General features: G+C 38.5%; 1 protein-coding gene across 2 annotated transcripts in view; it reads left to right on the top strand.

Moving 5' to 3' along the window:
- Positions 1 to 13,771, top strand: part of EFNB2 (ephrin B2) — a 44,796-nt gene extending 31,025 nt beyond the window's left edge. For both annotated transcript variants that reach the window (XM_068678183.1, XM_068678194.1), the window contains 3 exons: positions 7,415 to 7,507; positions 8,267 to 8,380; positions 9,972 to 13,771. In XM_068678183.1, coding sequence (XP_068534284.1) covers positions 7,415 to 7,507; positions 8,267 to 8,380; positions 9,972 to 10,354 — 590 coding nt within the window. In that variant the 3' untranslated portion in view covers positions 10,355 to 13,771. The remainder of the gene's footprint in view (positions 1 to 7,414; positions 7,508 to 8,266; positions 8,381 to 9,971) is intronic.
- Positions 13,772 to 15,429: the final 1,658 nt, after the last annotated feature.

The following is a 15,429-nucleotide window of genomic DNA, read 5'->3' as shown; positions in this document are numbered from 1 at the left end:
ATACATCATAATTAGTGGGCTTACATCTGCCACAGTTACTTCAGCACTCACAAATATATAATTTGTTTATGTAAACTAGAAGCAACCATGTGTGCAGTAGATCATTATCTGAAAACATTTCTCAGAGTATGTGAAATACAGAACTGAAATACTTTTAGAAAAGCTTAACTGTAACGAAAGACATAAATTGTCATTCATAGTGGTGCAACATTGAGATGTGGTTGTTTTTTTTTATCATCTCTAAATCTTTCTAAAAGAATTTTAGAAAAGGGACACAGTAACAGTGAAGCAAGTAGGCTTTTGACATGGTAGGTGGATATTATGACCTTATGTTTTGGATAATAATGCAGCAAATAATGTACTGTTTAGTACACTTAAGCTGTGGCATTCCTTAACCAAGAGATAAAGTGGTGCTGTTTTTAAAATGATAGGCAGAAGAAACCACTTGGAACTCACAGCCTGTTTGGTACATCCCAGCTCCATGTTGCTTACTGTGTCTCTTTCCCTTAATTAAAAGTCTTTTGTTTAAAAAAATATAATAAATAAAGGGCATGTATTTTACCACATTTACTCTTGTTGTATGATGTCATGTCTCCTTGGAATTAATAGAATCATTCTGAATATACAAAAAGGGGAAAACTCTACAAGTACTCTCTCCCTATTTTGTATTTAACGCTTTGGTGATCCTTCTTTGGCCAGGTAATATGAGACACAGGAAGGAGAATCTATGGATATCTAGAGGTATCCCTGGAATTAAAAAGTTGATATTTGCAAGGTATATACCAAGGCATTTTACAGTACAGAACTGATTGGCTCTGTCTTGGTTGTGTCCTCCATGTTGCACTCCTCCAGAAATTAAGCAGTAGAAAAAACTGTCCCTCTTTTGACATACGAATATAAGTAGAGAATTTTATAGGGAATTTTATAAAGACCCCTATTACCATAAGTCTGTTTTAAGTACCACAAGTCACACCATTCACATTTGGACAAGAGTACACATTTCAGAGTAGTGGTTAAAAAAGTGAATCACAAAATTCCACTGCAGAGCCTTTGCCTTCTTCCAGAGGCCTGCTTTTTATTTTACTTCAATTTGTTCTGGTTTTAGCTTGACTGGGGAGGGCATTGCTGCTTACTTGCTGTGCAGAATATAATTTGTGGATCCTGTTTAGATATAAATCCTGAGACATATAGCATAGGATATAATTTAAGAAATGACAAGGATGAGAACTGAAAAAGAATGGAGTCTTTTTGTCCTTTCCTTCAGTCTCACAGGAGTTCCCCTTGTGTGGATACATGAAAAAAAAAAAAAAGCTGGCTATAAGAGTATTTAAAAACACTATAAACTTTAGTTTAAGAGAAGTTCTATGTTAATTTGAATAAATTATGAAATAAGATTGAGTCAGCAGGAGTTTCTGAATGGTTTTCAGTTCATGGAGCTCAAGACATTAATTCTGCTGCCACCTTGACTTTGCAAATAGGACAAACAAACAAACAAAACATGTTAGAAAAATACAAAATGATTGGTAAAGCATGTTTTGTTTATACATGTTTAATGACCGTTTTTCTTTGTTTCTATAAGATCAGTAGAAAAGGTAGGATGGGATTATATTGTTCAAGCAAAATTGGAGAGGAAGTCTCCAGCCTTCAAACAGGAACAAAAACAACATGTCGACAGTACTCGGTGCAACTATTCCTAATGCATTTAAGTATTAGCACTTGCAGTCCAGGTGTGGGACTGCTGAGTTACATTTTTGAAGACAGTTTCATGCTAAACTAAAATAATGAAGGTTTTGGTGTCAATCTGAATTTTTGCAACTACAAACAAGCATAAATGGTTAGTTATTAGTAGTTGAAATTTGTATCTTTGTCTTCTCTCAAAACTTTCTGCAGCTCACCCAACACCAAGTGTTTGCCAAGCTACCTGCTCTTTGGTGAGTGGCCTGAGCAATTTTTTTTGGTTGTTTCAGATCTCCATGCAGATCTAGCATTGCTAGTAAGTTGAGGGGGGAGGTTGGGGAGGGGGAATTTAATTTCATTTAATTAAAACACTCTTCCTATTACCTCAGCTGCCTTGTTCTTCATCCTGGCTGGTCTAGAAACAACCACCATGTTGTGATCTATGATTTGTGGTTTCTCAGTGTGTGATTTCTGGTGTTCTTAAGCCTGTCACATAAATTTAGATAATTTATGGGAAAGAAGAATTTTTTATTCGGTGCTTTACTAAGAAAGTCATTAAAAAGACCAAAAGCAGATGAAAGCAGTCAGAGCATAAACACACGATGCCTGGCCAAAATAGTGTACTGTTACTTAATAAAATTCAAAAAAAAAAAAAAAAAACCCTCAAAAGCTTACATGTGCTTACTAATCCTTGACTGCATATTAGATCAAGAGCAGCTTTGTATTAAGAATAACTTACTACTGTTGGATCTAAAGCTTTTGTGGATTTTTGCTGCTGCATTGTGTAGGCTTTTCCATTCTGTTTCTAAGCACAGAAACAGCACAGCTGTGGAAAAGTAGAGATGGATAGGGTTATTTGATTTTATTTAGCTCTGCTTTTGAGCAACCTGTTTTCTGATGTTGACTTCAAGGAGTGTTTAAGAAAAAAAGATGTTGAACATCACTACTCTTGGACAGTACTGATCTGCCCCGAAGAAACCTGTAGTTCTCTTCTTCCTTCTTAATGGATCCACACCAGCAGCATTTAATTCTTGATGTGTCTTGTGTGTAATTCTTTGATTGTCCACACATGCAAAGCCAATTTTGCCCTCACCCATTAGTTGAGATCACTCACTCATTCTTGTAGTCTGCGTCTTAAAGTCTATATAGTTTTCAGAGGAAAACCAAGAATGATGTTCATAATTTCCCTCTTCAGGCATGTAGTCCATTTCATACTCAGGGTCCAGAAATGCATGTGTAGTAGAATTGTAATAGAATTGTGTTAGTTCAAAGGATGTGACATTTAATTTGGCAAGTAGGTAATGTTTCTCAAAATCTCTAAACATAAACGTATGGGTAATAATTGCAACAGAATTAAGAGGTTGAGATTTTAGTCTACTTGTGTTTCCTTTTAAGTAATTGTGATGGTGTTTTTTAATTTTGTAATATGTATTTTTAAGAGTGAGGGAAGCTGAATTTTTGTGACTGTGCCTTCATTTCTAATCTCTTTGTGAATGAAAAGCTATATACAGGCACAAATCCAGCAGCTTAATTCTCTTTCTGATTAGAGCAGTGTTACCAACCTGATAGGTTGAAAACAGCCAAGATCCATGCAGTGGCTTAGCCTCCTGGGAGGCAGGGTAATAACAATCAAATGAAGACATATTAAAATGTAATATTACTTCCTCTCCATGGGGACTGTATAAGAATCATAGCCAGAAACTATTCTTGTCAGCTGATTCTGTTTCGTTCACTGATTCCCTGCCTCTGCATTTATGACTAATGCATTTCGTACAATAAACAGATCTTGTGAAGTTTTAAAAGCAAATAAATGTAAAACATCATACATTGATTTAGTTCCTTTTTTTTTTTTTTTTTTCCCTAGGAAAAACCAACCAACCAACCAATTCCATATATGTATCTTAAAGAAGGGAAGGCAAGAGCTAGCATGAAATTCTTTGGTCTGAATAATTTAATTTTTGCTTGTGTAAATGAGATGGTATGTTAAAAGAGTGTTTCATGAAACTGAAAATGTATACTATCTTCTCCAAAGTAAGGATGTATCAGCAGACTTTAAACCATAGTTTCTTAAGAATTCATTTTTAGCGAAAGTTAAAAACCCAAACTTGTACTCCTTATAAAATGACAGCTGCTGTTGTATTCAAGGAATGCAGGCACATGATGCTTATATAGAGCTCAAGCAGCAGTTTTGACTTACTGCTGACAAACTTTGGCTATAAATTATTATGATTTTGTCTGAAAGTCTTAAAATTAATAGAGATTTTAGGTTAATTATATGCATTTATTTGTAGGTGTGATTATTCTAAGCTGAATAATCTAATCTGCTTTTGACTGTAAGTTTCATTTTTGTAATTGACACCAGTGGAACAGGACAGATCTCAGAAAATCAGAGGTATCTATCCATCAAAGAATTTAAAAGCATTTCCTTAGCTGTTTAGCAGCATTATACTTTTAGTTTCCTATGGGTTGCTGTATTAACATAAAGTGTGAGATCCTGAGAACATTTAATACTTCTGAGAAACTTTATAGTTATCATTAGTTACATTTATTAATATTAATAAATGTTAATATTTAAGTAGTTTCTAGTCTTAGTGCAGGGTCATATATGATAGTTTATGTGTGAGTAAATTCTTCTCAAGTATATCCATATTTAGACCTAAAATGTAAAAGAATGCTCTTATATATAAATATATATATGTATATAAAATAAACTAAATGGAGGTTCTAAAATTTAACCATATAAACAACCAGAGAGTAGTGTTTCCCTTTCCATAGCACAAGGAATTTGTGTTATGTTTCTCTGTTTATACCCAAAGCCATATTACAGATACTTTTTTTTTTTTTTTTTTAAATATCACATCAATATAAGCACAGGTCCAGGTCCAGGGTTACTTTTCTGCAGAAATGTCAGTGTAACGGAGGAGCTTGGATGGATTATACTGGGTATAATTTTCAGTTGGAGATCAATATAAAAAGACAGCAGTGAGTGTTTGAGGAATATTTTGTACTTACTCCCTTGTTTGACTTCTGCACACTAAACCGTCAAGGGGTATTAGCTGTATGAAACTGTTTTCTCTGATGTCCCAGATTACTTCTCTCTCTCTGTGCTGATTTTCAAAGCTTAAAAGTATGTGTTTAAACTACCTACTTTCTCCCTGGTACTCTGGGGATATGTGAGGTTATATTTCGATAGTCTTAATGAATTTTGAGAAATAATTTCCTCCAATGGCCTTGGGTAATTGTCGGTTTAATTACAGAGAGAAGCTGAAATTGAAACTTTGCTTTGTCACAGAAATGCTCCTCTTTGAAAATTCTCCATTCCTCAGGATGTAGCACTCTACTCAGCTATATAACGTAGGCTTTCAGAAAACCCTTGAAGAACTGTGGAAAAAGTGAATACTTCTGCAAATTCATTCATCTGACATCAAAGCTATGAAAGCATTCTTTTAGCAAGCAAGCGAGGCAGATTGAACTCGCACAGGCACACAACCAGACTCATTGTACGTTTGGTCCCTCTCATTTGGAGACTGTATTTGAAGTAATTTTACATTCTTTTTGCCGTCTTACTTTCTTATTCTGTACTGAGGTCAGACTGCATCCTCTGCATCTTATTGAGGTCTCCTGCTCTGTAGGTTAAATGGATAGGCCTTTAAAGAATAAAAAGGCATTGATGTTCAGAAGAAGCAACACTATTCAATTAAAATTAAGTAGAAGGTGCTTAAAGAGCTGTGAACCCCCATAGCCTAGATTAAAAAGCAAAGGAAGAATAACAAAAAAGCAAGACAAAGTCAGTGTTTATTAGTTGCACTTTCAGTTGATGCTCAGCTTTGGTATTTCTATTTACTGCTTTTTTCCCTTGTCCTTGTGCTCTGGTACATTGGCAAATAGGTCATAAAAAACACTTTCAGCAAAGACACATTTGATTTATGTCCAGAACTGGTTCTTAGTATTGATTTTTTTTCCCTCTGGAAAGAAAAAAAAAAAACACAAAAGAAAACAAAACTATATGTCTCCATTATTTTCTGAGCCTGGCAATGCAGTGGCACATTTCAGATCTGCTTTTATCTTAAATTACTCATTGTGCTCTTTTATATTTTAAAAAGTCTTTTCGCAAGTCTGAAAAAAGCAGTAGTTTCACATACTTCCATTGCCATGTTTTTACAGCAGGGAGAGAACAAGAGGAGGAACTGGGAGGGCCTGTGTACAGGGAAACGGGAATTTTAGGAAAAGAAAGCACGGTTTGGGAAGTTCGTACGGTGGCTGCAATTTGAGTTAGTCACAAAAGAGGCAGGAGTGGAACAAAAACAAGAAGTAGATCAAAGGCTAGGAAGCAGGGTTCAGCGGTATGGGGTTTATATCTTTACAGCTAGAGAGAAGATTAGAGCAAGAAAAATACTGCCATGGGGCTAGGAAGACATTGTGAAGGAATAAGGAAATATACATTGCTCGCATTTGAAAGAAAATCCCCAAGGAAGCAGAAAGAGAAGGAGTGAGAATTAAAAACAAAGATCTGAGCAGTGTGAAGCCCTTGTTGAATGAGATCCCTAGCCTGAAAAGAGGGAGGCACACGTAGAAAAGTGCTGCTTAAGCAGTTTGCCAGAACCGCGGCAAGCTCTGCACTGTCTCATTTTCTGTTTGTTTTCTCTAGTCAGTGGCCCGGTATCAGCGCTTAAGCATGCATCTGCTTGTCTGTGCTTTTAGGGCCTTGGATACACGGACCCAATAAACACCCAGGGTGCGAGACCACGTGCATTGGTGGGGGCTACCGAGGCAGCGTTCCCCCACCTGGTTCATTTGCAGTGTCCCAGTTGTGTGACTGGGCCTGGTCTTTGGGGAGCCATGGCTCCAGGACCTGCTGCGCCACGGCCAGGGCCTGGTGTGGCGAACAGGGTGGCAGAAGTGTCCCACGCCCAAGAGCAGCCAAAGGGTTTTTACCAGCAGCCGTCGGGGTGTGCAGCCCTTGTGGAGGTGACTCAAGGCTTTTGGACTCTTCCCCTGGAGCTGTGCTTCACACACACACGTTGACTTGTGGTGGCGGGATTGTGCGGGGGTGTGCGGTCCCAGCAAGCGTGGAGAGATAAGCGAGAACAATATAAACACAGGGGAAAGCACCCGTTTGTTTGCATGAGCTGGAAGGTTTCTGTGAGAAGAGAGCATGTCCCCCCCACCAGCCCGCCCCCGCAGAGGCTCCTCAATGCTGAGAAAAGTGAGATTGTACTTTCAAATATTAAATGGTTTTCCAATCAGTGCAGAATCTCAGCTTTCACCTGGGTCTTTTGTATGCCTTTGCTTCTTCCAGCAGGAGATTTGTAATAGAGGAAGCAGATGTAATGTGGTGATTATAAAGATATTGTTGGGAAAAAAAAAAAAAGGTAAATTTCCAGTGCTTTGCTCCTTTGAGGCTTCCCTTTCAGCTGACTCCATCACCTTTTAGCAAGGTGCCGTGTTTTCGTCCCAGTCAGTCAGTCAGTCAATTGTGTGTAGAAAAAAAGCTGCTGGGTAAATTTGAAACCTTGATAACACATTCCTCCATTTGTATGTATTGTACAGCTTACCGATGTATTCATTCCTTTGGCTTTCAACATTTCACAACTTTCCATAGGTCAGCCTGAGCAACAAGGACAGGTCCTGGTAGATGAAAGATTTCTGCTTTCAGACACTCATGTCACATCACTTTGCCTGTTGATTTCCTGATTTTATTTTTATTTTTATTTATTTTATTTTTTTTTTTAATCAGCAACATCAAATGGGTCTTTGGAGGGCCTGGATAACCAGGAGGGAGGGGTGTGCCAGACAAAAACCATGAAGATCCTCATGAAAGTTGGACAAGGTAAAGACCATCTGCTGTTTCATGAAATCACTTTGATCAGTCTCAGTGTCCTTTTAGTTTTCAGGCTTCTTTTGCTAGCATAGCGCAGAGAGCCAGCCGAATCTAGTGTGGTTGTTCCTCCCTAACAGTCTGAAAGTAAAGCCTGTTTTCTGCTCCTCAGCTACTGACAGATTTCTCCAGGAGGAGGGTTGGTGTAATAAGATCTCTTCATTGGAGAGCTCCCTAGAACGAAAGGTCACCTGGGAGTTACGTGTTTCAGTCATTTTTATTTTCATTTTAAAAACAAAAGCCACAACTACATTGTTCAAAATTATTTTAAATACATGAAAGGAGGGAAGCTAATATTTCTATAGTTTACTTGTTATGAATTGTGGTTACAGAGAGGTTTTTGTTCATTGTCTCTTTTCATATATAGATAACCTATTGTGCAGAAAGAAAGAATTATTCTTCTAAGTAGAAGTTGGTTTAGTAGTCAATCAACTTCCTCAGTTAAACTGAAATGTCATCTGCAAAGCTTTTCTTGCCAATTACAGGAGTCCCTATAGTTTCTGCAGATGGCCTCACAATTTAAACCTCTGAAATAACTAATAAAACCATTTTGCTTTAAAAGGAAAATTACAGTCTTGTATCTCCTAGTCCTTTACATAAAGATTCTTCTGTTCAAAGCTATCCGTGTTTCACAAGATACCTATAGCCGGCTTATAAGGCTTAATATCATCAGATGCTTAAGCTACAGTGAGTCATTTTTCTCTTCCACAGATCCCAATTCTGCAGGGTTACCTCGGAGCACGGACCCGACCAAGCGCCCTGAGCAGGAAGCTGGTACCAACGGGAAGAGCTCCACCACCAGTCCCTTTGTAAAAGACCACTCAGGTAGGTATTATGGAGTTTCACATGAGAAGTGAAGGGCTCTGGCAGACCATCCGTTGTCCCCAGACACATTTCTATTTTAGCATTAAAACGTCAGAAAATCAAATGTTTTCATACTGAGATGATGCAAAAGCCAATTCTGATGCTCCACTGGATAGGATTTTGGAGCTCTGAGTTTTGGCAACAACTGCTCTTTCCCCTCTTTTACACTGCAGTAGAAGTTAATTACATCTTGTAAGAATATCACTCATTTACAGGAAAGTTTTTGGATAGAACATTCTGTAAGCAGCTTTACGATGGTAAATGCTCCTTACATTTAGTACTCTGGCAGATGAACGAGTCTTTCTGTCTTTCTCTTCCCGTATAATACATTATCAAGTGGTTCTCGACAGCCATTTATAAAGTTCATTTCAAGGCATCTATAATTAATGCCCTGATCTTTTAACTGACCATGTGAAGTCTATACATGATTGGCTGGTCTTTTACTAAATTTAAATTTGTTTAAAAAATATTTATCTAAACAAGATAAACAGATCTGATGGTTCCAAACAAAAATCTTGAGGATGCATTTCAAACACTGTGAGCAAGAAATAAGTTAACTTCTAAAACACAAATTCTCTGGAGGAAAATTCAATAAAGTGGGAATGTAACAAAGCAAAGCTTGCTGACCGTTGATTTTGAGGTTCCTAAAAATGGCTGCACATTTTCTGTGCTAGTTGTGTAATTTGGTATCTTCAATATGACAGTCACAGGGCAGGCTTCAGCCGTTTCCTGCTAAGGTTCCAGTAGTTCACAGTTATGTGGACATAGCATCTGAAGCGTTGTTCTGCATGTAAGGGAGCATCAAAAGAGGGAAGTCAGCTCAAATTCTGAAATGAGAAAAGTGTCAAGTGAACATTAATTTAATTTTTGTGACAAATAATGTGACAATATTCACATTATTTGAGCTTTTTATGAGTGAGCTTTTTATGACTACCTGATATGTGTAGTTGTTTTCTTTTAAATAAGTGACAGTTATATAATGCAAACAGATACACTCCATAATCATTTTGCCCATCTCCCACACTGCCTCAAGCTCTTTTGTTTCATTCGTAAGCATGAGGAGTCCACATAAAGAGACACTAAGGACAGTTTCACTTAAATCAATATCTGATGGATAAAATAGAAGAAGAACTATGTGACATTAAATAGTACCAGTTGTTCTGAGAATTGTCATTTCCCTGTGTTATTTTCCCCGTGCAGTCCTATCCCACCCCTCTCTGCTGCCCTGAGCTGGTCAGCATCTGTTAAAAGATGCAGTGTGCATCAAAGGCTGCCTTGTCAGTGCCAGTCCTTGCTGCTGATGGATGATGATGTATGAAACAGGGTGATTTGGGAGCAGCACAAAAGTGAGACCAACAGACACAAAGTCTTGTTTAATATTGATTGCTGACTTCGGCTGTTTGCATTTAGCTATCTAACAGGGTAATTGGTTTGTCAAAGTTTAGCTGTCAGTTAATTCTTCCAGTCTTGCTTACTCTACACATTTTTAAGCAGTGTAAACGGGTCACAGGACGGCAATAACTTTTGTCTGTTGTATTTCCATTCTTTCCAGGATCTAGCACAGATGGCAGTAAGGCTGGGCATTCCAGTATACTGGGTTCAGAGGTGGCCTTATTTGCAGGGATTGCATCAGGGTGCATCATTTTCATCGTCATCATCATCACTTTGGTGGTTCTATTATTGAAGTACCGGAGAAGACACAGGAAGCATTCCCCGCAACACACTACAACTCTCTCACTTAGTACATTAGCCACCCCAAAACGCAGTGGCAACAACAATGGTTCCGAGCCCAGTGACATTATCATTCCTCTAAGGACTGCAGACAGTGTCTTTTGCCCCCACTATGAAAAGGTCAGCGGCGACTATGGACATCCGGTGTACATAGTTCAAGAGATGCCTCCTCAGAGTCCAGCAAACATTTACTACAAGGTCTGAGAAACACACAACCAATTCTGTGGTACAGTTGAGGCGTAGAGGACACTCACTGGTCAAATGCTTTCTGTTGGGGTTTGTGATGACGCCTTGTGCGCTAGGATTGACTCAAGCACAGGGGAGAGAAGGCGACAGCTCTTTCTCCGAGAGCCGACTCGAGCTGGACAGCTTACCTAGTCTGTAGAATTCCTCTCTCGGTGAATCAGTATTCACTAAAAGCTGGAAGACTTTTATGTAGAAGATGCCCATTCTGATTGCTGTACTCTTGTTACATTCATCATCCTCAAAGCCATGTGCTGCAGGCGTTCAGGCATGTACAAAAGCCAAGGGAAGATGGAGTGATCCGTGGATGTTAATAGCTCTAGGCATCCTGGGAAGGTGCTCTAGGATATCAAGCTTGAAATGCAATCTTCTGACTTTTGTGTGTCTCTCTCAGTGCATACTGGATTTGTCACACAGACCTTGGTGTCTAAGACTTGTTAAAGTTCTCTTGCTTTAGTCCGTCACTGTTCCATTTATTTCTGTTATCCAGGGCTCTGCCATCCTTCACATAAGATTTCCTTTCACTCCACCTCCTGAATCACTAATGGAACATTAATGTTTGGAGATCTGTGCTCCATCCATCTGCTACAGCAGCCTCACTCGAATGGGTAATGCATTTATAGAAATTGTGTTTGATAGTAAGGAGCCTTCCAGCCAAAAAGTTAGGCTGTCAACAAGTCAAGAGCAGGACTGGGTGGTGGAGGGAAGGGCTGGCTGCAGTTGAAATTGAATACTGCTGCCTCAAAAATAGAAGCTGGGAAGAAAAAAACATTTAGGTAGCACAGCACTTTGGTATGCTAAGTTTAAGAGGCAAATAGGAGACACAATAACAAGTGCAGTGGCTTAGGGCTGCATTTGAAGGAATTCACGGTTATCAAATACCAGTGTGCAGAAAAAATAGTACCTTCAATACAGTAGAACAAAGGGGTATTGTCAGGAAGTGAACAAGCTTGGAGCGGACAAGACAATAGCAGGCCGCTGAGGATATATTAGGGCAGGGCTATTGCGGTACTGGCAATAAAATGTACAGCTTTGAAGCTGTAGCAAAAACGCAGTCTGCTTCGGAAGACTTTTAAGCAGACTCAGCTGCTATACTGTCACATTATACTAAACACAGGGAAAGCATTTAAGAAAATAGCAGAGAGCCAAATCTGACCAAGATGATTATAAGCCAACAGGTCAAATGAGCTGTAATTCTATCACTGGTAAAGTTGGAAAAAAAATAAAAAAGAAAAAAAAAAAGGAAAGAAAAAAAGCCTTTCTCATCTCTACAAGTAAAACAGAATTTTTTTCTGACTGAGCCTTTTGACGCTTTGGTTTATCTTAGTGCTGTACCTGCACAGTACATGTAAGTACTGTAATAGGCACAGCAGTTCATTGGTGCTCTGTTGCAAAGTTAAAGCACATACGGCAAACCTGCAGTCCATAAGAATAAAATAAATTATGACACTGAGATGGAGAAGGAAGATATGTCTTATTTATAATAGGTGTATAGAACACAAGGGATATAAAATGAGAGCTTTTCTTTTTCTTTCTTTCTTTCTTGTTTTGTTGTTTTTGTTTTGTTTTTTACTAATATATATTTTGAGATTGCACAGAATCTACACCAGAAGATGTGAAATTCATTTGCGGCAATTAAATAGTCTTAACTTGTCATCGTTCTACATATATATGTGTGTGTGTGTATATACATATATATGTATTTATGTATGCATATATATGCATACATTAAGAAATGCAGAAACTGCTTCTGGGAAAAACAACAACCATCCAAAAATAATGGTAATGAGAGCATATACAAACAGAATCCAAAGCCCTTTAAAAGTATCTCATCAGAGAAAATGAGGAAATAAGCCCAAAGAATCAGGAAATCGATGTTACTGCATCACATATTTAACAATGACAAGGTGTGCCGGCATTTATTTTCTGTGTTGTATTTTCCCTTGCCTTACGAGCTGAAGTGTTCTGTAGATTTCATGGAGATTTTTAGAGAGGGGGTTCAGGTTAAAGTTTTCTCTTTAGCGTGGCTATTCCCCTGAAGCTCCCACCCTGGAGAGGAAATAAGAAAACTCTACTTTTATATGTGCTATGCAAATAGACATTTCTAACATAGTCATGTTACTATGGTAACACTTTCCTTTCTGATTTGGAAGGAAAATGTAGCAACAGCATTTTGGGGTTCTCAGACCTCCAGTGAGTACCTGCAAGAAAAGGAAAAAAAAAATCTGTCACAGAAATTATCACTCTCTCTGTTTCCTGAACCTGAAAATGACGTTGGGATGTTGGTCCAAATGAGAGAAACAAAACAAAAAATCCCAACCCATGGTTCTGTGGAAGGTTACCATGGTGACTAACTACAGTACATATGTAATTCTTTTCAACAACCCTTCCTTTCTGTGAATCCATCCATACAAGGTTCTCTTGTAAGTCATTAAGATTTTATTTTGGGGGAGGGGAAGGAAGGGAAAAGATGGGTTTGCTGATCCTGATTTTTATCAAATCAAACCTATGCTTCATCACTTGGCTACATTCTAGTTATGTACTAAACTGTGAAAAAAATCAGATGAATTGCTTAAGAGCAACCTGCAACCAATCAGAAAAAAAATAAAATGTACTGTGCGTCTGTTTTGTGTCTGGTGCAGAATTATGACAATCTACCAACTGTTTCTTTATTTGACGTTGGTTCAGCTTTGAAAAGTTACTGTAAATGCCTTGCTTGTATGATCATCCCTAGTCACCTGACTTGGAATTTGCACCATCATGTCTAAGTGAAGATGCTGTAAATAGGTTCAGATTTACTGTATATGGATTTGGGGTGTTACAGTAGCCTTATTCACCTTTTTAAGTAAAAAAAGAAAAAAAAAAAAAAAAAAAGAAAAAAAAAAACATGTGAAAACAAGACAAAAATGGCTTTTCTTAACCAGATTGTGTATATAGAGCAATGTTGGTTTTTTATAAAGTCCGAGCAAGATGTTTTGTATAAAATTTGAATTTTGCAATGTATTTAGCTACAGCTTGTTTAAAGGCAGTGTCATTCCCCTTTGCACTGTATTAAGGAAAAAATGGTATAAAGGTTGCCAAATTGCCGCATATTTGTGCTGAAATTGTGTACCATGAATATTTATTTAAGAATTTCTTTGTCCAGTTTGTAACACAGTATTATGCTTGAGTTATAAATAATTTCTTTTTTTTTGTTTTGTTTTGTTTTGTTTGTTTGTTTTGTTCTGTTTTTAAACTAGCCGGTAATAAGTTTGAAATCTGCTTTAGTTCCACATTGCAATTAGCTCCCAGAAAATGAAAATTATGAAAATCACATTCCACGTCTGTTTCAAACTGAATTTGTTCTTAAAAAAATAAAATATTTTTTTCCTATGGAAACCTTGCCTTCTAAGTATTTTCTTTTTTTTTTTCCTTTTTTTTGTCATTTTTTTCTTTTTATTTTTTAAAAGAAATAATAAATAAGAAAGCCACCAAGTCTGCCTCTATCTGCCCCTCCCTCCTTCCCTTTCTGTCTCCCTGTTCCCGTCTCCCCCTATCTCTCCACCCAGATTGCTTCTGGTTCATAAGCAAAGCAAGCTCCTTGTAACACACTGACTTCTGTTAACCTAATTTCCCAGAGAGGAAATCATACAGATAGGGCACATCAGCAGTTTCGGGGAGAAAAAAAATAATAAAAAATAAAGTGGGTATCTTATGCCCTTGGAGGTCAGTGAGTTGTAGCAGCTGCAAGTTGCCTGGATCATCTAGGAGGTGAGATTTTAACCACGTGGATAATTCCCAGAAATTATGGGGTGATTTTTGTACTGAGTAGAGCCAGAGAAAAAATTATACCTGAAGCCTTTTGGGCATTGTTGCTGTTGCTGCTGCTTCTGAGGAGGAGGAGCAAGCTTGGGGCAGCAGGGCTGAGCAAGAAGGGGCAGGAGATCAAAGAAACTGAAGAATGGTAAAGCATTTGAAGGACCACCATGTCAAAGCATCTCAGCATGCCTCTTTTCAGTGAGGCCATGCAATGTCCTGTCCCGGCTTTACTGCTATGAATAAGGCACTCTGAAATCACCTGTTGTGAAAGCCATGTTAAAGAAGAGCAGTGCCAATATGTGCAGGTGACACAAGCAGTAACACAAGGTCTGTACTTGTGTCGCTTTGATTTTCACTTGGTTAACTGATTCTCACATTTAACAAATACTTTCATTTTTGAGAAAGTCCAGCCACCTTGAAAGCAAAGCATCTATCAGCCTGTTAGCAGTGCATAAACGTCAGGGTCATCCACGGACCAGCAGGTGGGAAAGGTCTACAAAGGGGAAAGATGCATTCATCACTGTAATAACTGATGCCAATTTATCACAGTTTTCACCGAAGAAAGGCAGCTAGTTTATTATAGTATTGGTCATGCAATTCCCATTTGTCAAGAGGGATTTTTGTTTTGTTTTTATGACTAGTCAAGGCAAAAATGAGTGACAGGTGAAGGTAAACTTTGAGATGCTGTATGTGTTGCTGTGGTACAGGTATTGTGAAGGTGGATTTATTTAAAGAAACCTTAGACTATCGAACCATTGAGCTAGCATGGCTTCTTGCTGGTGGAGCTCATTTAATCAGCTCAGCTTACAGAATCAGCTGTGGGGGTTGGCCTTAGAAGGCAGTTCACTCAGGTTTCCCTCTTGCCTCTGCTACAGATGTCCTTGGGACAGTTCAGTGGTCCAGCAGAACACATGGGTGCCCAAGGTGGAGCGTGTGAGCATACACTGACTGCCTGGGTAACTCACTTGGCCCTAATCCTGCATTTACTGCTCTGAGTTGCTTCAAAGGAAGTACTCCTGCGCACTCAGAGGCACATACAGACTTGGCTGGATCGAGACTTCACTCCCTGCTCTGTGACTTGCACATGTGGGATTTCACTTGCTTGTCTTGGTGGGTTGTGGTGAGGGCTGCCACACTGTTAATATCTGTGAGGTGCTCATTAACGCTGTGGTCTGCTCTAAAAGCTTTTCTGATGCAGCTGCCTGTTAGAATTGTGGCTCTTTAGCTTTGTTAAGGCT

Source organism: Anas acuta, chromosome 1 (genome assembly GCF_963932015.1).
Source record: "Anas acuta chromosome 1, bAnaAcu1.1, whole genome shotgun sequence".
NCBI classification, from domain to species: domain Eukaryota; kingdom Metazoa; phylum Chordata; class Aves; order Anseriformes; family Anatidae; genus Anas; species Anas acuta.
This window is presented reverse-complemented; position numbering and strand designations above follow the sequence as displayed.